This window comes from Stegostoma tigrinum, chromosome 1, assembly GCF_030684315.1.
Source record: "Stegostoma tigrinum isolate sSteTig4 chromosome 1, sSteTig4.hap1, whole genome shotgun sequence".
NCBI lineage: Eukaryota > Metazoa > Chordata > Chondrichthyes > Orectolobiformes > Stegostomatidae > Stegostoma > Stegostoma tigrinum.
In genome coordinates, this window is record NC_081354.1 from 115250340 (window position 1) to 115277116 (window position 26777).

At 40.0% G+C, this 26777-nt stretch overlaps 1 protein-coding gene across 1 annotated transcript; it reads right to left on the minus strand.

The window, feature by feature from the left end:
- Positions 1-1421: 1421 nt before the first annotated feature.
- Positions 1422-25000, minus strand: frg1 (FSHD region gene 1). Its single transcript, XM_059648048.1, has 9 exons — positions 24891-25000; positions 20385-20452; positions 17269-17391; positions 15984-16044; positions 13740-13854; positions 10408-10512; positions 5402-5493; positions 3593-3703; positions 1422-1979 (listed from the first exon to the last, which is right to left on the minus strand). The coding sequence occupies exons 1-9, from the start codon at positions 24944-24946 to the stop codon at positions 1943-1945; spliced, it is 768 nt and encodes a 255-aa protein (XP_059504031.1). The 5' UTR covers positions 24947-25000; the 3' UTR covers positions 1422-1942.
- Between the last annotated feature and the right edge of the window lie 1777 nt (positions 25001-26777).

Here is a 26777-nt window from a genome sequence, read left to right on the forward strand (position 1 = left end):
CCTGCCCCTATACCTCCCCCCTCACCCCGATCAAAGGCAGCAGGAAGACTTTGCACATCAAGCAGATGTTCACCTACACATCTGCTAATGTGGTATACTGTATCCGCTGTTCCCATTGTGGCCTTTACATTGGGGAAACCAAGCGGAGGCTTGGGGACCGCTTTGCGGAACACCTGTGCTTGGTTTGTACTAAACAACTGCACCTCCGAGTTGTGAACCATTTCAACTCCCCTTCCCATTCCTCAGACGACATGTCCATCCTGGACCCACTGCAGTGCCACAATGATGCTACCCGAAGGCTGCAGGAACAGCATCTCATATTTCACTTGGGAACCCTGCAGCCCAATAGTATCAATGTGGACTTTACAAGCTTCAAAATCTCCCCTTCCCCAACTGCACCCTAAAACCAGCGCAGCTCGTCCCTGCCTCCCTAACCTGTCTTTCCTCCCACCTATCCCCTCCTCCCACGTCAAGCCCTACCCCCTTCTCCTACCTACTAACCTCATCCCACCCCCTTGACCTGTCCCATCCTCCCTGGACTGACCTATCCACTCCCTAACTCTCCACCTGCACTCACCTTTACTGGCACCATCCTCGCCTCTTTGGCCTGTGTTTCCTCTCCACCTATCTTGTTCTTTATCTATCTTCTATCCACCTCCACCTCTCTCCCTATTTATTTCAGAGCCCCCTTCCCCTCTCCCATTTCTGAAGAAGAGTGTAGGCCCGAAACATCAGCTTTCCTGCTCCTCTGATGCTGCTTGGCCTACTGTGTTCATCCAGCTCTACACCTTGTTATCTCAGATTCTCCAGCAGCTGCACTTCCTGCTATCTCTGACACCAAATGAACTGCTATTGAACGACCATAAACTTAGTGAAATGGGCTGTTAAGGCTGCCCAGTTCAGTTTCTGGTTAATTGGAACCCCTAGATGTTAAAGTGATGATTTCGTCTGTCCATATTCCAGGTCACTGGTCTTATTGGCTTGTATCATCACCCTGTATAGTCCACTCAAAATATTCATCAATCTTTGTGCCAAACTGTTCTAGTTTATCTCGCTGTTCAACTTAGCTCATCAGTGTCATGCCAATTCCACCCATTTCTAATGATAAAGATTTGAACTCAAACTTTAATGTGTTAAAAATTTACTTTAGTATTGTAAAATGGATTGGATAGGGTTCATTTGGTGACTGGTTTAATTTATTTTATAGTAAGTGCTCTATTGTCAGTGAACAAATACAATAGGAATGCAACTATGTGTGCTATTCTATATTAAATAAATGAAAGAAATAATGATGTAATATTTTAAGAAGAGAATAGATCAAATCATGATTGTTAATTTCTTTAACTAGAGAGAAACTCCTGATGGGTTGTTCTCACCTCTCATACTGCCACCTAAATTAGAAATAAATAAAAACAGGAAGCTTAGTTTTATACATAATTTAATTTTATAAATGTTTAATACAGAGACTTTGACATTTTGCCATTTGCCTACATCCCAAATTTAAGACTTGAATCCTCAACAGGATCACAGCATGGATTGTGAATTAGTAAATACAAATAAACCAATAACGGCCAATTAAGGCATTATAAATGTTGCAAAGAACAATATACTCAATACAACTCTGACAATATTCTTTGAGCTTGCCTTTCATTCCTCACATTCTTGGATGTACACTTAGGGTAAAGATTTAGTGGGAATGTAGCATACTCTAACTACAATGAATTCAGTGTAACATATATACTGTTCATTCTTAAAATGTAATTAATCTACAACAATAACCACTCAAGGCTATACACATAATACACCTTTCAAAAGTGAAAGAGAAATTGAAAATGGCAGGTTTACATTACAAATATTGCTGCTTGTTGAACAGCACTGCTGGTTTTGTATGAGCACAAAAGAAGCCTTGGAGATTAAAAAAAATACATCCAGTAAAATTGCTTCATTTGCAATATCGATCAGCTTTCATCTTGGATCGCCTGCAAAGCAAAAAAGAGAAATTTCATTATGTATATGTAAAGGTAAAAAGTAACAAGAATGTGTAATGTATCTTGAATACGCCTTTACTAATGAGGATGATGCATCCAAAATCATAGTGAAAGAGGCAATGGCTGAGAAAATGGTTGAGATAAAATTCAAGAAAAACAGGAAGCTCTAGAAAAGTAGGTTATACTAAAGTTGATAAATTACCAAGTGTTTGGATAAGATGCATCCAATTTTAATGAGGGATTGTGAAGGCACTGGTCATAACTTTTTAATTCTCCCTGGTTAAGGGTGATGACAGTGGACTGGAGAATTGTAAAAATGTTACACTCTTGTTCAAAAAGGGTGCAAGAACAAGCTCAGCGAAAATAAGCCAGGCAGTTTAAACTCGGCGGTGGAGACAGATTTTATGAATGCTAATCTGTGACAAAGTCAACTGAGGAAAGCTAAGAAATACAAAGCACTTTGGCTAATTTAATTGATTAGCGGCTTAATGAGGACTTACAAAAGTCATTTGATAAAGTGCTACATAACAGAACTTTTGAACAAGATTTAAGACAAAGAATACAAGGAACAATGACAGCATAAAGTTGGCCAAGTGACAGAGAGCAGAAAGTTGTGATGAATGGTTGCTTTTCAGATTAAAGAAAGACTTATAATGGGGTTCTTTAGGGAGCAGTATTAGGATTACTACTTTTATGGTCTATACTACTCTAGATTTAGGTAGCAGGGAACAATTTTGATGTTTGCAATTAATGTAAATCTACAGAAGGAGAGCAATGGGCTTGGAGAGGACAGATAGGCTCATGGCATGGGTGAACATTTCACAGGTAAAATTTAATGCCAAGAAGCGTGGAGTGAAACAAAAGATGCAAGTCCAAAACAAAAGATACTGGTCTAAACCCTGGGGTATACATACATAATTCATTGAAGATGAAACAGTAGGCAGTAGAGCAAGTGTTAAAAAGACATTTAGGATTTTAGTTTTACAAATAAAGACATAAGATACAAAAGCAAGTTATGGTGAATCCACACAAAACAATGTTCTGGCCTCAACTGGAGCATTATGTCCAATTCAGGTTCAATGCACTTTAGGAAAGATGTGAAGGCATGACAAGAGAATGCAGAAAAGATTTACGTCAATGGCTCTGGTGATGAGAGTCTTCACTTATACAATATGCTGTTGAAGCTGGGGCTGCTCTTCTCAGAGAAGGCTGTGAGGAGATTTGATAGAGGTGTCAAAATCATAATGGGTCTGTACATAGTAGATAGGGGGAAACTGTCCCCTCTCAAAAAGGACGCCAATGTAAGACAACAGAACAAGTGGTGACATGAGGGAAAACATTTTTCACAACAAGAATTTGGATTAGAAAAGAGGCAAATTCAATTGCACCTTTCAAAATAGAACTGTTTAATTGTCTGAAGAATCAACATTTGCAAGGCAATGAAGAAAGGCAGGTGAGTGGAAATAACTGAGTTGCTACTGCAGGCATATAATGAGGGCACAATGAGCCAAATGGCCTCTTTCTCTGTTGTAACCATTCCATGATACTAAGAGACTATACGGGAAGACTTCTTCCTAGTTGCTAAATAAAACTTAAAGGCATACCTGTCCAACAAGGCCTCGTGAAAAGTACCTTCTTTCCTGGCTTTTTTCAGCAGTTTACTGTCCTCCACATTTACTCGAAGTTTATGGTCTTGAAAACTCTGGAATTTCTTTCTGCAGCAGAAGAATTACGTTAGATACCTGAAGTAAGCCTCTAACGCAATAATCAAACACAAAACAGCACAACACCACAATGTATTTAAAGTTCCTTATCACCCATTTTCTCAGAACTTACATCTCTGGGTTGTTGTAATTTTTGCACCTCAATTTTTTCTTGCAAACTGCTCTAATTTTGTGAGAAGCCAAATTTGATAACTGTCCATACACAATCATCATTAAATCAATTTATCAGGACATGCTTAGAGAATGGAAATGCTTACTTTAGAAAAGCAAAGCAAACATAAACAAGGATTTCAAAAGGAAGCCAGTTGGACACTTGAAGGAATAAATTTATAGGGCTATGGTGATGTTAATGACTATGCCTCTGGAGATATATAAATGTCTTGAAAATTAAGAAGAGTTTAGATATTATCCAAATGACTTTGCTATCAAAGCAAGTTAGGCAAAAGAGTACTACCATCAGCATAACTTGCAAAAGCATAGAATTAGATTAGGTGCTCAGTAGCATGTCTTTTTTTATACAGAGTCAATATATGACATTAGTCTGCACTATAAATAATGCAGTTGTCAATGGAGAGTTACAAACTGGCACTGACAAGGTCATCGGCTTTGGAAAGATATATCAAATATTTTCAAAATGGACAACAACTAGGAACAGAGGAAGTGCAGATACTTAGGAGTCCTTGTCAAGAAATCACTGAAAGCTAATAAACAGGTGCATAGGATGAGAAGAAACACAAGCAGGAACTGGACATATAGCTTTTGAGCCTGTTCCAGTCATCAGTAAAATTAAGGCTGAAATTCAACATCAACACCACTTTCCTGCCCTATCTCCATATCCCTAACTCTCAAGTTAAATATAGGCTCCACACCTTTGGAAGAAAGCATTGATCTTGGAGACCCTAGTGTAGATTTACCAGAATGATACTGTGGCTAACAGTTAAAGATGAAGTTTCACGTACTAGTTCTGAGTTTCCTTCAGTATATGAGAGTTAAGGTTGAACTATGTCAGCTGTTTCAGATGAATAAAGGATTTGAAAGTATAGTTAGACCGCAACGTCATCTCAGAGTAAAGTCCAGGACAAGCAGTATCAGCTTAAAATAAGAGCGAGTGATGATGTTTGGAAGTACTTCACACAAACAGCAGTGAAAATCTGGAATACCAGGATTCTCTCAACTTCAGAAACTCCTGAATATTCAGAATTTCTAGATTTTGTGACAAAGATGATGATTTGGCATGGGAACATTATCGAAAATCCAGACAAATATTTGAAAAACAAACATTCTTTCTTTCTTCAACATTATACCAAGCATAATTACACCAGGCACACATAAGTGCTGTTCCAAACTTAAGAGCAGCGGATAACTCTTTCTGCTGCAGTTGTGCGATAGTCCTTTAAGATTCACCAGCTCTGACACAGAAAGATTGCCTCAACAGTGTTACACTGCAAGACTGTTCCTTCAGAAACTTACAAAAAACTATTCAAACTAAGTTACATTGGGTACCTGCCACCAAGGAAATGAAGAAATCTTTCTGGGAAGGATAAAAACCTAGATCTGCCAATGAGAAGATGGCAATATGTTGCAGGTCCCCATTCTCTTCTACGCTCAGCAATTTAAAAGGAAGTATAAATAGATGCATTTTATTTTGTGGACCACACCAATTGTGCTCACAATCTTTGGTATACTTACACATAATTGATTTCACACTGTTTCACATTCCCCTTGTCTTCATCTAAAAGCTCATCTTTTTCCTTTACAACAATATCAGCAGAGGAACGAATCTGTTTTAAACAAAAATGCAAAATGTGGATAAAGTATAAAAATGTACTAGCTGGACCGAGTTATCTGTATGCATTAAGAACCGCAAGGGTCATCAATATTAGTACAGCTATTGAAATAAAAGGAGAGAGCTTAACCACGATTGTTGTAGTTTGAGTATTGCTGAAAAAAGACACATTTTATTGAAGTTTTACATCTTATGCTCATTAGGACATTTTGCAAGAAAAGCAAGTCAAGGGGAAAACCAAATTCTGTACTACCAAGTGATAACTGCTATCACGGAAATGTTATGGTGCAGAAGGAGTACATTTACCCATTGTGCCTCTACCACCTTAGCAAATGAGTAACATCACCTCATTTCAATTTCCTGCCTTTTACCCATAACCCTGAGTGCTATTTTTATCCAAATAATTATCCAATGCCCTCAAATAGCTCACTGAACCTGCCTCCACCACATTTCCAGGCAGTGCACTCCTTACCATAATAACGTGCAGTGTATTACATCACCCTTCCATCTTTGCACATTATTTAAAACTCCAGCGATGGTTGTGTTTAAATGGTCTTTTCTAGTTGAAAGCAAAATGAAATGCACTGGAATGCAGGATGATGTAAGTGTGTATAGGGCTTTACCCTGCGATCTGGTTGGCAATAGGGACCAACAGGCCCCTGTCTTGACTGACTGAAAGTCAGGTGAGACTTCTAACACAAAGGAGAAGACAGCTACTCTTGCTGCTTGCAAAATCACAGATTCTCAAAAGCAATTAGATGAACAGGTTTTGTGGAAAATGATCGATGTTCAAATGCAACAAGATCTGGACAATATCTAGGCTTGGGCTGACAAGTGGCAAGTGACATTTGCACCACACAAATGCTGGGCTATGACCATCACCAATAAGAAATAAATCTAACCACTACCCCTTGACATTCAATGGTGTTACCATCACTGAATCCCCTGCTATCAATATCCTGGAGGTTATCATTGACCAGAAACTCAACTGGACTCAGACACATAAACATAGTGGCTACAAGAGCAGGCCAGAAACTAGGAATACTGCAGCGAGTAACTCATCTCCTGACTCCTCAAAGCCTGTCCACCGTCTACAAGGCACTAGTTAGGAGTGTGACAGAATACTCCCACTTTCCTGGTTGAGTACAGCCGCAACAACACTATAGGAGCTTGACACCACCAGGACAAAGCAGCCCACTTGATTGGCACTACATCCACAAGCATCCATTCCCTTCACCACTGACGCTCAGTAGCAACAGTGTGTACCCTCCACAAGATGCACTGCAGAAATTTAACAAAGATCCTCAGACAGCACAACCACTTCCATCTAAAAGGATACGGTCAGCAGATATATGGGAACACTATCACCTCCAAGTTCCTCTCCAAGCCACTCACCATCCTGACCTGGAAATCTATCACTGTTCCTTTACTATTGCTGGGTCAAAATCCTAGAATTCCCCCTCTAATGGCATTGTGGATCAACCTGCAGCAGGTGGACTGCAGCGGTGCAAGAAGGCAGCTCACCATCACCTTCTCAAGGGCAACTAAGGATTGGCAAGAAATACTAGCCAGCCAACAACACCTACATTCCACGAATGAATAGAAAAAAAGACATTGCTGTTACAGTATGCAGAAGAAAAGGAGAGATTTTGGGATAACCACCAAGTGGAGGGCGAGTGAATTTGCAATTCATGTTTGAGAAAAGGCGGCCTGCAAATGTTATGGCCATAGAATCACTAGACAGAACCTGTAACAGAAGTCCATTTGACTGTGCTCAATGAGTGGAATAAAAATGACTTGGTTTAAAAGGGCACTGGAAGATTCAGTAAGAAAAGATCGTGTTAAGAGATGGGAGGAGATTTGGGGTTTAACTCCAGACTACATGTCGATGGAGAGTGCTTAAATGCTGTGCGGGTTTTTCTGATCATCTTTAAATTTAAGGGGAGGATACCTTTTCCTCAGTTTATTACATTAGTTGCCTACTATGTAATGCTTAATTGATGCTGATTTTAATTTATTTGTGACAGTAAACGTCTCCAAGTTTTGCTATGCGATTTCTGTATTGGTCACTAGACATTTATATTCTTTTAAACAATTATTGGTCTCTATGGAATCATAAGAAGATAAATGCTGAGAAATTGTTGCCATAGAAAAAAGGAGTAGCAAATCTGGACGGAGAAAAGGATAATAATAAAAAATTAAATGAAACTGTCAAGAAAATTAGGCAGGCTTCTTAAGCAAGGAATGAGAGTCAGGATTAAGTGGTATGTTTCTGAATGTGCAAAGCATCCTAACAGAACTGAATAATCAAAAATACTAGTGGCTAATCACGGGGCACAGTACATCAATTACAACAGATTCATGGCTTTAAATTTTCCAGTTCTGTTGATATCTAACATTACAAAAGGAAAGTTACTGCCACTGTTTTCCAGTTTTGATGAAAAGTAAAAGTTTTGTAAAGTTTATTCTCTTCCTTTCTTCTTGTATCGTCCCTTATCTTTGGACTATTTCTATTATTTTCCGATTTTATTATATACCACATTGGAAACAACTACATCTGGACAAGTCAGGAAAAGGAACACATTGCGGGGCAATACCAACAAACAATAGATAATAAGGTGGCTTTAGGCACCTGCCTTAAGAAGGATCTAAAATGCACAAACACAAGGAATAGTGGTAAAATTCTGTGGAATGCAGACCTTTGTTCCTTTGTGCTAGGTATGACCTACTTTTATACATTATCACTAGTTGCTGGCTAGGCCAGCATTTATTGCTCACCCCTAATTGCCCAGAGGGCAGTTAAGACTCAATCACAAGTGGCACAGGGGTAAGATTGACAGTTTCCTTCCCTAGAGGATATTAATGAACCAGATGAGGTTTTCCGACATTTGACAACAGTTTCATAAGAACATAAGAACTCGGAGCAGGAGTAGGCCATCTGGCCCCTCCAGCCTGCCTCGCCATTTACTAAGACCATGTCTGATGCTCATCATTAAATTCTTTATTCCACATTTTCTAACTGAATTCAAATCTGCCACAATGGGATTCAACCCAGGTCTCCAGAACATTACCTAGGTCTCTGGGTTATTAGTCTAGGGACAATATACTAGGCCATTGCCTCTCCAACTAGTGGAAAGATTTCCTCCTGATTGCCACTGACACCAGTTTTGTTGCTGCTTTTTGACGCCACTTTCAGTCAAATGTTGCCGTGATGTCAAAGGCAGTCATCCTTTCTACCCTTCTTGAGTTCAGTTTTTCTCTGCACATTGAGGTCTGCAGTTGAGTGGGCCTGGCAGAATCCAAACTGAGTTTCAGTCAGCCGGTTATGGTTGAACTAAGACAATTTTAACCAAAGCAACGCACATGGATACCCAAGCTATGCCTGCCTCTTTGGAGGTTATGTGGAACAGTCCCTCTTCCGTACTTACACTGGCCCTAAACCCCACCCTCTTCCTCCATTACATCGATGGCTGGATTGGCACCACCTTGTGCTCCCAAGAGGAGCTCGAACAGTTCATCCACTTCACCAACACCTTCCACCCCAACATTCAGTTCACCTGGGCCATCTCCAGCACATCCCTCACCTTCCTGGACCTCTCAGTCTCCATCTCAGGCAACGACTTAGAAACTGATGTCCATTTCAAGCCCACTGGCTCCCACAGCTACCTGGAATACACCTCCTCCCACCAACCTTCCTGCAAAAATTCCATCCCCTAATCCCAATTCCTTCGCCTCTGCCGCATCTGCTCCCAGGATGAGGCATTCCACTCTCATACATCCCAGATGTCCTCCTTCTTCAAGGACCGCAACATCCCCCCCGCAGTGGTTGAGAATGCGCTCGACAGTGTCTCCCGCATTTCCCGCAGCTCATCCCTCACACCCCACCCCCGCAATAATCGCCAAAGAGAATCCCCCTCGTCCTCACATACCTCCCCACCAACCTCCGGATACAACGCATCATCTTCCGGCACTTCCGCCATCTACAATCCGACCCCACCACCAAAGACATTTTTCCATCCCCACCCTTGTCTGCCTCCAGGACAGACCACTCTCTCCGTGACTCCCTTGTCCACTCCACACTCCCCTCCAACCTCACCACACCCAGCACTTTCCCCTGCAACCGCAGGAAGCGCTACACTTGCCCCCACACCTCCTCCCCCACCTCCATTCCAGGCCCCAGGATGACTTTCCACATCAAGCAGATGTTCACCTGCACATCTACCAATGTGGTATACTGCATCCACTGTACCCGTTGTGGCTTCCTCTACATTGGGGAAACCAAGTGGAGGCTTGGGGACCGCTTTGCGGAACCCCTATGCTCGGTTCGCAATAAACAACTGCACCTCCCAGTCGTGAACCATTTCAACTCCCCCTCCCATTCCATAGACGACATGTCCATCCTGGGCCTCCTGCAGTGCCACGATGATGCCACCCGAAGGTTACAGGAACAGCAACATATATTCCGCTTGGGAACCCTGCAGCCCAATGGTATCAATGTGGATTTCACAAGCTTCAAATTATCCTCTCCCCCCACTGCATCCCAAAACCAGCCTAGCTCGTTCCCACCTCCCTAACCTGTTCTTCCTCTCACCTATCCCCTCCTCCCACCTCAAGCCACACCTACATTTCCTACCAACTAACGTCATCCCACCCCCTTGACCTGTCCGTCCTCCCATGACTGACCTATCCCCTCCCTATCTCCCCACCTATGCTCTCCTTTCCACCTATCTTTTCCTCTATCCATCTTCGATCCACCTCCCCCTCTCTCCCTATTTATTTCAGAACCCTCTCCCCATCATCCTTTTCTGATGAAGGGTCTAGGCCCGAAACGTCAGCTTTTGTGCTCCTAAGATGCTGCTTGGCCTGCTGTGTTCATCCAGCTCAACACTTTGTTATCCCACATAGATACCTTTATCATTTCCTCTTCTCCTGCTGTTTTGTGCTTTGCAATAATATCACCTTCATCGTTACAAGAGATAAAGCAGCTGTTTGATGCCATCAGTGCCAGCTTCCCCTGGAAACAGAAAAGCTAGTGATTACATGTGAATTGTTTTTTAATTATAAAAATATTTATATTTTACACATACAATAAAAACCTGTTTGCTAAGCCATCCACTGAATAACTTCTTGAAATTGCTTTGCCACAATTCTTCAGATTTCTTTTAGTACGTTTCTCTTTAACTTAGCCTAAACACAATGTACAAATTACCTCACCATCCTGGATAACAGTGGGGAGATATCTTGCAATTTATACACTGAACTGATAAACCTAGGCCACAGCATTTGGATAGTTACGAGCTGCCATAATTATGCAAGTTGTTACAGTTGTAAATAAATAGTCACTAAGTTTTGCTGATTTTATTCAATGTTTCATACTCTTGTTATTTTTGACAAACTATTGTCAATTTCCAAATATCTGCAACAAGTAACTCTACCTAAACACCACCATGGACTGCCAAAGTCTCTTGACATTTTCAATCTAACATGAAATCTGTGAAATGGAAAACTCAATGTATGTAAAGGGATGAGGCAGCCATACAAAGGAATGGTGCAAAAAGGAGGACTTATTTTTAGAGTTATAATAATGCATCACAGGAAAGCAGGAAATTGTTTTTTTGTCTAACCACCACATTTTACTTCACTAAAGCACCATAATTTCATGAAAGAAATGTCAGTCACACAGAACATTATAAATATTTGTTTATATATCCTACTCTGCCTGTTTAGTATTAAAACCAATAAGGGCTGCAATTTGGATGATGTAGTCGTTGTGAAATACACAGCATGACACAGGCAAACGTCTGGAATTTTGATCTATTGCCTGGCTGAGTATCATCATTCAAATGCAAAACATGTTTGGAGAATTAAGCAGTGCACGCTTTCCAGGTACCAGAAAAAGTGGCAGGCCTGTGTCTAGGAAACAAGCATTAGAACATGGAATGGGTATCTTTAAGTATAAATTCAGTGTCCTTTTCCAGAATTGCTTAAATTTTATGCATTTATACTTTATCTAAGGAATTTTCAGTAATTTGTATGAAACAATTGACTATGTTTTGGTTGTTTGGACACAGGGTTATTGTTGAGCAGCGATATTAAATTAATAAGTATGTGATTTAAGACAATCAGAAAATGTCCGGATTTCTTTTGAAGTATAACACATTACATCCATTTTTAAACTGGGGTGTCTGACGCAAGATTTTTGATGAGAGGAAGACAGAATATTGACTGTATGGATGATGTCTCATTGTTGCTCACTGACAAAAGCTTTCTGCTGCACATCATAATGACTGAATGCTCAGTGCAACAGTGAGAGTGTGCTGTATTGCTGGGGACATCCTCCTTTTGAGATGGTAAACTGAAACCTGTTTGCCTGTTGTAGTGATTCCAGCTCAATCAAAACATCCATGGTATGACCTGAGCATGAGTCTGTAGTTTTTCCTTGAAGAAATGTTACTTCATATTACTAAAATTCCAGATTATCTGGTCATTCATAAACAGAAAACATAAATTTTTGGATGAGAGGAGCAACTTGGCACATTTTAGATTATCCATTAAGGATGTCTCCTGCTGCAGTTCCCCATAAAGAGGCTCACTAATATGGTAATTAATTAGTCTGTGCAAAACATATGGTGTCAGTTTTAGATTTGGCTTTTAGTTCATTGAACCAGTGATTCCATGTCATCTCTCAAATTAATTTCAAGTAGTTGTTCTAATGTAGAGTTTCCACATATCTATTATTTTATATGACCCCATTAGATAACATCTCATAAGCTTTCTTAAGGCTGAAAAGTAAAACCTTCTCCAGTTTTTTTGTGTAACCTAAGCCTCTAAAACAACGATCAACATTTTGGCACTTCTTGGCACTGCTTTCAGTGTAAGTTTCTTTCCCTTTCTTTCTGTGAACTGTTTCTGTTAACTAGCGCTGGATACTATATTGTGGTCTGACCACAGTGCTTTAGAACTTGATTTCAAATTCCTTTTATGTGTACTCTGTTTGGAGTATTTATTATTTACGGAATCAAACATGATACAGTGGAGAAGGTAATTGAGTGCATCATGCCAATGCCAGTCCTTTGTAGAACAATCCAGTTATTTCAACTCTCCTGCTTTTTCCTTACGGGTCTTTCTTTCCTTCCCTTCAAACATATTTTGCAATTATAACAGTGAAAGTGACTCCTAATTCTGCTTCAGGCACTGAATTCTAGATCACACCAAGTTACCATATGAAAAAATTGCTATCTCATGTCAATTCCCTTAAATCCATTCCCCCAAGCTACAGACCCCTCCATCAGAACAACAATTTGCATTTATATGGCGCCTCTAACAAAAATTAAATGTTACAAGGTGCTCCACAGGGTGTTATTTTTAATCCTGATCTATATAAAAAAGGTATTAAGACAGCTTCCCATAGGTTGTTCAAACTACTCTGCTTTTGAAGACATTGAAAGTACAAAACAGAGGGAACAAACTCCAGAGCTAAGGACTTGGCAAATGAAGCTATGTCTGTCAGTTGTGGGAATGATTAAAATCAAGGATATACAAGAGGCCTAAACTGAGGGACTGCAGATATCCTAGGGGTTACGAACTGGAGATGGTCACAGATATAGGGAATAGTGAGGCCTGGGAGGATTTGAAAACAAAGACAATAAATTTAAAATCAAGGCATACTTAACTAGCCTCTCTGATGAAGGGTCTAGGCCCGAAACGTCAGCTTTTGTGCTCCTGAGATGCTGCTTGGCCTGCTGTGTTCATCCAGCCTCACATTTTATTATCTTGGAGCTCTCTGATGAAGGGTCTAGGCCCGAAACGTCAGCTTTTGTGCTCCTGAGATGCTGCTTGGCCTGCTGTGTTCATCCAGCCTCACATTTTATTATCTTGGAATCTCCAGCATCTGCAGTTCCCATTATCTCTCATACTTAACTAGAAGCCTATTTTACTCTGACCGAACAGTTCATGATTTATATCATAGTTTTCAAAATTCTCTGGCCTCAAGAGAACGACAGTGTCTCTAGTCTTCCACATAGTCAACATTGTACATCCCTGCTACCACTCTAGTAAACCTTTTCCTAAAACAAAGTACCCAAAACATAACACTATACTCCAGCTATTGCCCAACTGATCTTTTGCATTGGCTTTCCTGATTACTTCTTTGTACTTGGGAGAAGGGAAAGAAGGAGACAGAATATATATGGTTGTGGGAGAACACTGTCAAAATGCAATGAGTATGCAAAAGAAACTTACATCTTGGAAAATTGGCTCCCACTGTTCCCTTGATCCAATTGCATCCGATCGCCCAGTAACAACACCATCAGAATTTATGCCCATATATTTGCCATAGCCAGACTTCAGTGCTATTCTATAGTTAATAACAATGGATAATGAAAATATATTCTGCAAAATTAATTTGAATTTTGACATCATTTCAATTCATACAGTTATTGCAAAAATGTTAATCAGCGGCATACAGAAATTATAACTGCATAATTGTCTCATTACCATCTGTCAAACTGGTTTATTTGCATTGCTCTCAATGCACAATAGCAGACCATAGTAACAATAAATACTTTTACTCCTCAGCAACACAATATATTTACATTCCTATATTTCCTAACAGAAATTACAAATCTGCCAATTTGTCACAAATTTTGATTCAAAGTAGTATCTATACAAAACATGTGCACACCATAGAACAATCTATGATGCATTTATAAAGCAATACAAAAGGATTGATTGTTGATAACCGTTACTCTTAGCAGATTGTTGAGATCATGTGTCATCACATTTTGTTGGAAACACTTCTGTAGGGTACAATAGAATATTTTACTGGAATAAAGGCATTATAGAGATCCAACTTGTTGATACATAGCATGGAACAGTTGTAAATGAGGCAAATACATGGGATAATAAAATGTAAGTCAGTGATAAAGAGTTGATAAGATCCTTCCCTACTGGAATACTGCACACAGCTCTTTCTGTCCTGCTACATGTAAGAATATTATGGGATTAGAAATGGTAGTAACAAACTGCAGGCTATCTGAAAGAGCTTAAAGAACATATGATAGAAATTCCTTAAGGACATCAATGTACTGAGTATGAGAAATATTTACTATGGCATGGAGAATGACATTTTAAATGTGGGAGGAAGGTGTGGTTGTTAAAGCAATGGATGAAATCCTGAAGCATGAACAGCAATCAACGGTTCAAATTTGAAAGAAGTTGGTAAGTGTATAGAACAGATTGCCCAATGGGCAATCTACACTCATGACCTCAGAAATTATAAGGTGAAACAAGGCAATTAAAATAAGGTGATAGAGGCAGTGCATAGTACATCCAACTCTGCACTTTGCAGCCTGGCATATGGATCAAAATAATTTTGTTTGATACTGAACCTTCTCATCATCAAAATGGCTATTTGAATTTAATACTCTGAGAATTGCGCAATGGGGATACTACAAAAATGTTTTAACAAAATTATACAAATTAGCTACAATTTGTTCTTAACTTGCCATAAAACAGTTAATTCTGATGTAAATATATCACAAATACCTATCTTTTATTGTGCATTTCTAAATACATACACACATAAAGCTACATTTCTGTGAATGTAATAGATTTTAGTTTATGAGTAAGAGCACAAATTATACTTTTACGGCGCCCTGCAATTATTAACATTTTTCACATTTGCAGATTAGGGTAAAGAAGTACTCAAACCCTGATTAAATCTACAATAGTCTTTTTAATGCCAGTAGTCATGATTTCTGAAATGGTATCAGCATCCAAGATTCACTTTGACCCTGATTAGCTGGTTCATAAGAGACGAGTATCCACAAAAAATTCTGGGCTGCAGCAGTCAAAGCAGAGAAGGAGAGCAGATGGAATCAGTAATATTATTTTCACTTTTGATATGGTTTTAAAATTACTGCTACTTTTTCCCAGGGTGTCTGGACATGACTGTGCAGGAACAAACAGGAAGGTATATTTGTATCTATGCTCAAATCAGTAGGAAAGTAAGTCCTAATGAAGGACGTGAAAACACTGAACAAAGACCAATTTACAATGTGTAATTCACAAGCAACATTAGTAAATGTAAATTATAAAATATTATTTCCTTCTGGATAAGTTAAAACATCTTATAGAATTACAAAATTAACGCACCAATGAGCTGAAATCCAGAAATTCTTGACATCACAATTTGGATTACTTTTTAGGAGGAACATCTGCTAGCATAATTTTGTTGGTAAAACACCAAGAGGAACTTATTCGATCACAATCAGATTTCGCTGCAGCAAGTAGTTTTGCACATATATTTCAGCAATGGATTGATTGAGCTAATATAATTAATTTTAGCAACGTTAATGAATTAGTTTTCAACCCTAATGGAACTCTTGGTTATCTGCCGACAGTTGTTCAATTACGAGTAAATGAGGTGCACAGACTTCTTTCCCTTCAAACAAACAGAAAAGAAATGCAACTTGGATTGCTCACCTGGTCTCAGATAATTTGATAGCTGTTAACTGCTCTGGGGGATCAGGACTTTCATTATCCTCTGTGGAAGTGAGAAAATATCAACGCAAACTGTATTTCACAATAAGAAAGACAATTGTTCGTTTTTACCATGCACCAAATATTGCTGAAAGAAGTAGTTACAATGATATAACTATGTTTGGTTATTTATTTTAATTACTAAAGTTTCAGACATGTTGTGGCATACATTTGGGACAGAGGGGGCTCAAATCCAGATCTTCTGGTTGAAGTGGTTGCTTTTTATAAAAGATATGAATCAACAGATTTCATGTGGCACCTTTTACATCCTGAAAACACCTAAAACTACTGTATATCAGACTAGTTACTTTTAAAGTGTAGTAGGCTATACTGTGCTGTTGAACTGTGCCTAGATTAAGTGCTCAAATCCTGAAGCGTGGCTTGAATCTACAATCCTCTGAGATGGAAGACTCCAATTAGGCTAAACTAATACATACTAAATAGTTACAGTTTAAATGCATTGATCAACATATCCTTTAAACCATTTAAGAATTTTTTCAAGACACTCAGAATTAACCGAAGATTCTTTAAGACATAATCTCATTTATATGAGGTGTCAGAATATGGACAATGGCCCTTCTGATCCTTGTTCCATCGGTTTCCAAATTTAGCTGCAACAATCAAAAACTGCGTTCAGTTCTGGAGGCAGAGGAAAATCTTCAATCTAACATGCAACTTCAGATGACTGAATTCAAAGCATCACCAATGAAAGTGAGTCAATATTTGCTAATTTGGTGGCTACATTTGGTGTATATTGCAGAAAAATGTATGAGCCAAAAAGTACATTTTCAATTTATTTGACATTGTGGATTGGTTGTGCGTAAAGGATGAAAATCTAATGATGTGTGCAACATTAGTTTTATATTCAACATGGCAAGTTGAAAATGTACCCCTAAATATCTTTTAAAATATCAATTCCAGGCATCAACATAGATAGAATCATACAAACCTACCAGTTGAGCTACAATTATTTTTGTTCATTCTTCAAGACAGCTTTGTTTATTGATGGAATATCTCTGGCTCTAGCTTTTAGCAGAATGCTTTACAAATAAAAAGATCTTAAAATGTAATCAGATTGATGAGAGTTTCAGCAAACACAAGGACATTTTTTATAAACCTAATCCTGCAAATCACAAATATTGAATTTCCAGTTTCTAAAACCATAAAACATCAGATTTGTGAGAAAAGATTAACCCAGAATATGACATCTCAAATCATGCCATCAAACCTTTATGCGGTGCTCCAAGAGTAAATAGACCATTATCCAGAGCAGAGATGTAGGTGCCTGTTCCCATCTCTATTGCCACAGTGCCTGTGATTTCTCCAAAGTTCCGAACTGCCCACCATCCTCCTAAAATATTTAAAAAATCTGATGAGACTCGGAATATATTATAATTTGGAAGCTTGCATTCTAAAGGGGAGGCAACAGTGATTTGGTGTTCTGTTCTGTGAAGGTCTGTTCTGTTCTGTGAAGGTCTGTTCTGTTGTCTTTAAAAAAAAAATAATGTTGAATAGTGAGCTAATGAAGCATTTCCAAGAAATCATATTATTTTAGTTAACCGACTTGCAAGTCTCTTGTCTCTGCAGTTAACTGCTAAGATGTTTGCAGACTTGAGTTTTAAATCTAACAGAGAGATGCAGCCATAAAGTTAAATACCCAGACATGTTTACTCAAATGCGCTGCTAGTTTAGCATTCTCCAAAGGCAGACAAAGCAGAAAGGGAGAAATTCTGACTTGTTTAGAAGAAAACTCCAGAAACAGAAGATTGTGGATATGTCAGACAGGAAGACACCCCAGAAAGTTTTGAAGACATGAGCTTAAGGAAGCCAATTTCAGCATTAGTAGTGAGCTGAGTTAGTAACTTGATTAGAAGTCTTATGGAAGAAGTAGTAATTGAAGAAAACAGCACTGAATGAATGCACAGAACTTTGCCAAATAGTAAACTGATCACAGTCGTGTAAGCTGAATAAGGGGTTTTAGTGTTGAGAGAAAGGGGGCCCTTCATTGAGGTTTGAGTACCTGTAAAGTTACGTTGGATTAAAAAGTTTGAATCTTTCATTCCGATATTAGATTAGCAGCCTCTAATAAATTTATTCAATGACTGACTGCCTCGCTAAACGAAAAGAGAAAATAATACTTATGGTTTATCAAGCCTTATATCACTTAGACCTGATTTGTCCAGTATTACCATCATCTCAGATCACAAGAACATATCAAGACAGGTTTCTAAATCAGCAACAAATGAAAAAAGCTTGAATTTGCTTAGTTCCGTGCATGGCTTCACAACAACCAAAAGTATTCCACAAGCAATAATGAATTTGATCTGTGATAATGGGAACTGCAGATGCCGGAGAATCCAAGATAACAAAGTGTGAAGCTGGATGAACACAGCAGGCCAAGCAGCATCTCAGGAGCACAAAAGCTGACGTTTTGGGCCTAGGCCCTTCATCAGAGAAGGGGATGGGGTGAGGGTTCTGGAATAAATAGCAAGAGAGGGGGAGGCGGACCGAAGATGGAGAGAAAAGAAGATAGGTGGAGAGTACAAGAGAGTTGCAGTGGGAGAGAGATTCCCTGAGGTTGGTCCGGAGGGAGGAGGGTAACTTCTTCAGGTTAGGCATCCCTGGAAGAGGCTTCGCAGTGAGGTTAAAATTGTATCAGTGATAATGGGAACTGCAGATGCTGCTTGGCCTGCTGTATTCATCCAGCTTCACACTTTATTATCTTGGAGCTGGAGAATCCAAGATAATAAAGTGTGAAGCTGGATGAATACAGCAGGCCAAGCAGCATCTGCAGTTCCCATTATCACTGATACAATTTTAACCTCACTGCGAAGCCTCTTCCAGGGATGCCTAACCTGAAGAAGTTACCCTCCTCCCTCCGGACCAACCTCAGGGAATCTCTCTCCCACTGCAACTCTCTTGTACTCTCCACCTATCTTCTTTTCTCTCCATCTTCGGTACGCCTCCCCCTCTCTCGCTATTTATTCCAGAACCCCCACCCCATCCCCCTCTCTGATGAAGGGTCTAGGCCTGAAACGTCAGCTTTTGTGTTCCTGAGATGCTGCTTGGCCTGCTGTGTTCATCCAGCTTCACACTTTATTATCATGAATTTGATCTGTATCCACTTCTGTTCTGATTGTAATTAAATGCAGCCAATTTGTATATCGTAGGGTCTCTCAAAAATGCAAATAGGGTTAAATGCCAGTTTATCTGAAATGGTGAAGTTGGGTTCAGGGACAACATCACTGAACTTTGAAAAGCAACATGGGATCTGCTACATCTACCTGAATGAGCAGATAAAACCTTGGTTTAATAATGCATCAAAAATAATATACCCATTCAAGAGCGGCTACCTCTCAGTAACTCACTTAAGTGTCAGTGTGGAAAATGTGCTGAAGTCTCTCAAGAGAAGCCTGAATCCACAATATTTTGACCCAGAGGTGAGAGTGCTGCCAGATGAATCAAGTTGATAGCCTACTGATGATAGGATCTTGGAAAAGCAAATTGAGACAAAGTTGAAGTTCAACCTACAGAAGGTGAGAAATTTTGCATTAAAAAGTTCAATTGAACATGAATATGTTAGCTGTATAAATTATGAGCATTAGAGTTTATTTTATTATTCTTTATTCCATTTGAATTGAATTCTATTTTAAAAATGCTAAGCTTCATGGTTTTATAACAATGTTCACAAGTCTGACTCACTGTAGGATAACTACAATTGATTATAGGATAACCACCATTGAAGGGTAACTGTGGGAGTCAGTGAACTACATTTCACACCGAGACACTCTGGGATATAGCAAGCACATATTAAACAATATTTGGCAAAAATGAGAAGAAGACAGCCCCAGAAAAGGAAAATATGTACCAAGGAAGGAAGGGTGGGAGAGGCAGGGAAATTAGTATTATTTATCAGCGAGGGCAGAGGTACCAAGACCCACAAATTGGTAAATGATCATGATAGTACTACACAGGCCCAAGTCCAACCGATGATTCAAACAAAGGAGTCAAGAAATAATTGTTATTTATTTGTTTCAGGAAAAAAAGTAAATTTTAACTACTTTTAGAAATATTTATATTGGAATACACTAGTGCATTAGAAAATAATAACAGAAAATCAGTGCAATGTCGGTAACTGTTTATTAAGCTTCTGTAATATGCAATTTAGTGAACATTTGCTAAGTTGGCAGGTATTTACACTGTTGAGGCAGACATGAACTGAAACCTAGCCAAGAACTCATTCACAGAGCAGTGTGAAGTTTTCTCAGACTTAAACCTTGCTGGTGGATAATATGCGGAAAAACTAAAACAGCATGAGGACACTTTATTACCAGCCTCACTTACCAACAATATCAAACACCTGTTCCTCTTCCTCTAGTTTTCTTTTCCCTTTCTTTTTCTTTTTCTTCTCACTAAAGAAAAACACATGACTGACTTGAACTCATAATCCTTATACAGAAGTTGAGAGCTATGACATTTATCTCATAAGTTTCAATCAAGCAAATGTAAAGTGACAGATAACATGAGTTGTAACAGATCATTTCCCCCTGACATTGAAGAGCTTTATCATTGCTGAATCTCTCATTACCAACATCCTGAGGGTTATTATTGAACTGAGTCAGCTATACAGATACTCTGGCTAGAAGATCAGGTCAGAGATTTAGAATTCTCCAACGGGTAACGTACCTCTTGATTCCACCTCCTAATGTCACTGGGGTATACCACACGGTCAGCAGTGGCTTAAGACAGTGACTATCCTTTATTAAAAGAAATTAAGGCTGAACAACAAATACTGTTGACTCTCATTCACTGTTAAAAAAAATTAAAAATGTGCTAGATTTTGCATGCTGTATATCACAGTCAGATTGCTATTCAATTTCTTTTTTATGTTGAGAAAGAGGTCTGCATTTCTGACAGGAGATTATGACCTGGGCTCCTCAGAAATGCAGAACATCCTCTAAATCTGATTGGATCCTTGCAATGGAGGGTAGTTTGGGGGTGTGGCAGTGGAGCAATCAAACCATATTCCATTTTTCACAGGAGTAGTTGCCATATTCTGTGCTTTAGATGTCCAGTATCTCAGCGAACATCTTGGATATCCCATGTAAGGATTATGTATGTAAGGTCATGGAGAGACTATGGTGCGGGGAGAATACAGTGTCAGCTGGGAAGAGTATAGGATTCTAGCTCACATTGTATCTGTATTTACAATAGAAAAGAATGATGTAGGTCTAAAAATCAGGAAGGATGTATGCAATATTAAAAAGGGGGTATTAGTAGTTTTAACAGGCTGGAAAATGAATAAATCCCAACATCAGATGAGAAACATTCAAAGGTGGTAGGAGATTGCAAGGGCTCTGACATTAATTTTTAAATTTTCCCTGACCACAGGGGAGCCAGAGGGCTAGAAAATGTCGTAACATTATTTGAAAGGAGTAGAGGGATAAACCAGAAAACTACAGGCCAGTGAGTCTTTGATTGTACGGAAATTATTGGAAAAAATTTCTGAGGGACAGAATTAATCTGCATGTGGAGTAGCAACGACAAATCAAGGATAGTCAGCATGGCTTTGCAAGGCTTGATATGGAGGAGCGGGTGTTGACTGGGGTGGATAAAGTCAAAAATCACATCTCCAGGTTATAGCCCAACAGGTTTACGATTGTGATTTCAAATAAAACTTTTGGACTCTAACCTGGTGCTGTGTGATTTTTGACTTTGGTTTTGAAAAGGGGAGATCATGTCTAACAAATTTGAACTTTTAAAGGAGATGACTAAGTGTGTAAATGAGGGTAGTGCAGTTGATGTAGTCTATATTGCCTTCAGTAATGACAGACTGATTAAGAAGCTAAGAGCCCATGGGATCCAGGGCAATTTGAAAAACTGGATCAAAAGATTGTTTAATGGCAGAATGTACCACAGAGTTTTGTGCTGGGCTTCTTGCTGATTGTTGTGTAAATTAATGACCAAGACATGAATGCAGGAGGGAGGAGAATGTATGGTCAGTAAGTTCAGACACCTTTGTGGTAAACAGTGAAAAGAAGAAAGGACAATATAGATGGACTGAACAGTGGCAAATGTATTTTAAGCCAGAAAAGCGTGAGGTGATGCATTTTGAGAGGACTATCAAGACAAGGGAGTACACATTGAAAGGTAGGATCCTAGGAAGTACACAGTATCACAGGGACCTTGATGTGCATGTTCTGACGGACATCGACAGGGAGAAGGTTTTGCCCCGGAGCAGTTAATAAGCAGGCGACACAGTTTTAAGTTAAGGAGAGGAAGTTTACAGGGGACTTAATAAAATGTTTTCTTCCAGAGTATTGTGGGCATCTAGACCTCCCTGCCTGAGAAGGTGATGGAGTGGGAACCCCCAAGACATTTAAGAATTATTTAGATAAGCACTTGAAACATTACAGTACACAACATCACAGGCCAAGTACTGGAAAATGGGATTAGGATAGTTGGATGCTCGATGACAAGCAAATACATGATAGGCCAAAGGGCCTCTTTCTACTTTTCAAAGCTTTATGACTCCAGGCCACAAAGTGGGAAAGGGCCAGGTAACAGCTAAGAGTTTAAGTGGGTAAAGGTTATCGGGTCAGGAGGGGGACAGAAAATGATCAGTGTTCAGAAGTTGTAAGGGATTAGAACAAGTACAGTGAGGGTGGTGAGTGTGATAGTTTGGGGATCAGTTAAATAGATACCCTAGAATTAGATTAAGTATTTAACTGTCTAAATATTCCTCGCTAACTATCATAACAATGCCTCTACTTCCTCAGGAGATTAAAGAAATTTGGCATGTCCATAAGGACTCTTACCAATTTCTAGGATGCTTTCTATGGTGCATCTATATCTGGACGCATCGCAGCGTGGTATAGCAAGTGCTCTTCCAAAAACTGTAAAAACCACAGAATTATGAACACAGCTCAGTCCATCCTGCAAACCAGCCTTCCATCCTTTGCCTCCATCTATACTTTATACTGCCTCAGAAAAACAACCAACACAATCAAAAGCCTCTCCCACCCGGTCACACTCTCCTCCACCCTCTTCTGCTGGGCAGAAGATATAAGATTTGAATACATTTACGAACAGGTTCAACAACAACTCCTTCCCCGCTGTTATCAGAATTTTGAATAGACCTCTCAAATGTTAATGTTTTTCTCCACGCCTACTCTGTGCCTGTAACATTGTATCCTGCACGCTGTTCTGTTCTGCTACTTTAATGCATGTTGTATGGTGTGTTCTGCTTGTACAGCATGCAAAACAACTCTTTTCACTGTATCTTGGTACATGTGAAAACAATAAAGCCAATCAATAGACAACAGATGCTTGAGTAGGCCATTCGGCCCTTCGAGCCAGCACCACCATTCATTATGATCATGGCTGGTCATCCACAATCAGTATCCTGTTCCTGCCTTATCCCCATAACCCTTGATTCCACTATCTTTAAGAGCTCTGTCTATCTCTTTTTTGAAAGCATCCAGAGAGTTGGCCTCCACTGCCTTCTGGGGCAGAGCATTCCGTATATCCACCACTCTCTGGGTGAAGAAGTTTCTCCTCAAGTCTGTTCTAAATGGCCTACCCGTTATTTTTAAACTGTGTCCTCTGGTCCTGGACTCACCCATCAGCGGAAACATGCTTCCTGCCTCCACAGTATCCAATCCCTTAATAATCTTATACGTCTCAATCAGATCCCCTCTCATCCTTCTAAAATCAAGAGTATACAAGCCCAGTCGCTCCAATCTTTCAACATATGATAGTCCCGCCATTCCGGGAATTGACCTCGTGAACCTACGCTGCACTCCCTCAATAGCAAGAATGTCCTTCCTCAAATTGGGAGACCAAAACTGCACACAATACTCCAGGTGCGGTCTCACCAGGGCCCTGTATAGCTGCAGAAGGACCTCTGCTCCTATACTCAATTCCTCTTGTGATGAAGGCCAGCTTTCTTCACTACCTGCTGTACCTGCATGCTTGCTTTCATTGACTGATGTACAAGAACACCTAGATCTCGTTGTGCTTCCCCTTTACCTAACATAATTGCAGCAGAAGTCTCTGCATCCCCCTATTTAATTGAATCCTTTTGGAGGGTTCCAGGCTTGGGAAATTGCTAAGAACATTTAGGTTCCTAGATAATTCCATCTGATGAAAACAAAATGCAATGAGTACTGAAAATTTGAGATAAAACTAGAAAATGCTTGAGAAACACAGCTCAACTCCCATCCAAGCTGCAGAAACATCTCCTAACCTGGGTATTGAAAAATCCAAGCCCATGACAGGGAACACTCCTTGAGCTGATATTTGGGGAGACGGCACTCTTCTCCCCCTGATAAATATATTCGCATAACTGTGTTCACTGAAGAGAATTCATGTCACCACCCATTCAGCAGCTCTCAATATTTCCCAGTAAATACGAGCCTTCCTCAGAGAGAAAGGGTCACCGGACCCGTGGCATTAACTCTTTTTATTTCTTCACAGATGCTGCTAGACCTGCTCAGCTTTTCCAGCAACTTTGTTTTAGTTCCTTCCTCAGACAGGTCATTCGGCCCATCATTTGCATGCAACAATTAACCAGTGAGTCCCACTCCCTTCTTTTGACCCTAACCCTGCAAATTTCTGCCTTCAGATGTTTATTCAATTCTTTTTGTTATGACTGTATTTTCCTCTCTCTAATAATAAATTTCACATCATGTCCACCCCGAGTTACGACCTGCTTCAGTTCAGTTCCCTCTATCAATCTCTAGCTGCCTCTTCGATAACATCGACCTCTAATATCTTCCTGTATATCAGCTCTAAACTCTTCCCCATCCCAAAGCTGTTATTATTCTGCTGTGGAAGTAAAACTCAAACCTTTTCATCCCTTTCAGCACCAGCTTCGTACTCTTCACACAGGCATATTCCGCCATCTTGGAGATGTTACCGGAAACAGCGCCTCCAGTGGACTGGAGGACTAATGCAGTTCGAGCGGCACACAGTGGACTGGAGGACTCACAGTTAGAGCGGCGCACAGTGGACTGGAGGACCCATACAGTTAGAGCGGCACACAGTGGATTGGAGGACCCATACAGTTAGAGCGGCACACAGTGGACTGGAGGACTCACAGTTAGAGCGCCTCCAGCAGACAAAAGGACTTAGTATAGCGGCACCCAGTGGATAGAAACGTTGACTGCTCATTTTCTCCAGATGTTGCCGAGCCTGCTCTGTGCTTCCAGCAAAACAAAATGTGAGGCTGGATGAACACCACAGGCCAAGCAGCATCTCAGGAGCACAAAAGCTGACGTTTCGGGCCTAGACCCTTCATCAGAGCTTGTAGCATCCTGATTGTCTACGTTGGATTACAGCGTCTGCAGTTTTTTTGTTCTGGGCTCACACCAGTTGTGAGGACGGGTCATAGTGGGCTCAAAATATTAACTCAGGAACATGGGAGACCTGAAACGTCAGCTTTTGTGCTCCTGAGATGCTGCTTGGCCTGCTGTGTTCATCCAGCTCCACACTTTGTTAACTTGAAGTTCAGCTCAGTACCTGTCTATAGACTCAGTACCTTTCAATGGTCTGATTCCTGAAATGAAACCTCTATCTCACCCACAAAGTGAACTAATTCCCAGCGTACAACGACCAACCTTCATCCGTAAGTCAGTAAAGATGGTCAGTGTGTGTGTGGAGCCTGCAGTTGAGTGTAATAAAGAGCAAATAAGTGCATCTGGGAATTTGGTTCAAAATGGGAAATAGACTGGAATATCTTTTTTCAAATTCAATTTTAAAGATAAAGTCTGATTCAGACAATAGCCTTTAAGAAAGTTAAAGTAACTTAATTAAATGAGGCAACTGCAACAGAGAGGCAATTATCAGACAAGCATTTGAAATCCCTTGTCTAAATGAGGTGCTGATCACTAGTTAAGTAGTGGCTCTAAACATCGAAAAGAAAGGGATTTTTTTCCATTACACGGTCAGTGCGAGTGGAGACTTACCCTGACTGAGACAAAGGCTGAGTAAGTATGTCTGGGAATTTGGTGCAGAGGTGCTTTAAGTCAGGTTTACTGGAAGAAGTAAAGTGTCTAGTGTGACAGCTGAGTGGAAAATGATAAAAGGGTCAGGTTGACAGTGCAACCTGCTGTGAGAGATACAGACCACAACAGGACACAAGTGCAGGAAAAGCAGCTCATTGGTGAATATTCCCCACCTTTAAAGGAATAGTTTGTGTTTAAGTCTTTCTGTTCTCTCTTCTGAAAATGTATTGTTAAGTATAAGATTGATTTTGGTGTTTTTTTAAATAATCACAATAAGTAAAGATTGGGAATTCTAAAGGAATAAATGAGTTAAATTAAATGCAGTAAGGATTGCAAGATGGGTGATGAATTACTGCTGCAGCACCTTGGAGCTGTTGGATGCCAGGATGATCCAAAGTGAACATGTCTGTAGTAGGTGAGAGATTAGGCCCAAAATAACAAAGAAACAAAAAAACCTACAGCACAGGAACAGGCCCTTCGGCCCTCCAAGCCTGCACCGATCAAGATCCTCTGTCTAACCTGTCATCTATTTTCTAACGGTCTGTGTCCATTTGCTCCCTGCCCATCCATGTACCTGTCCAAATATATCTTAAAAGACGCTAACGTGTTTGCGTCTACCACCTCCGCTGGCAACGCGTTCCAGGTGCCCACCAGCCTCTGCGTAAAGAACTTTCCACGCATATCTCCCTTAAACTTTCCTCCTCTCACTTTGAACTCACGACCCCTAGTA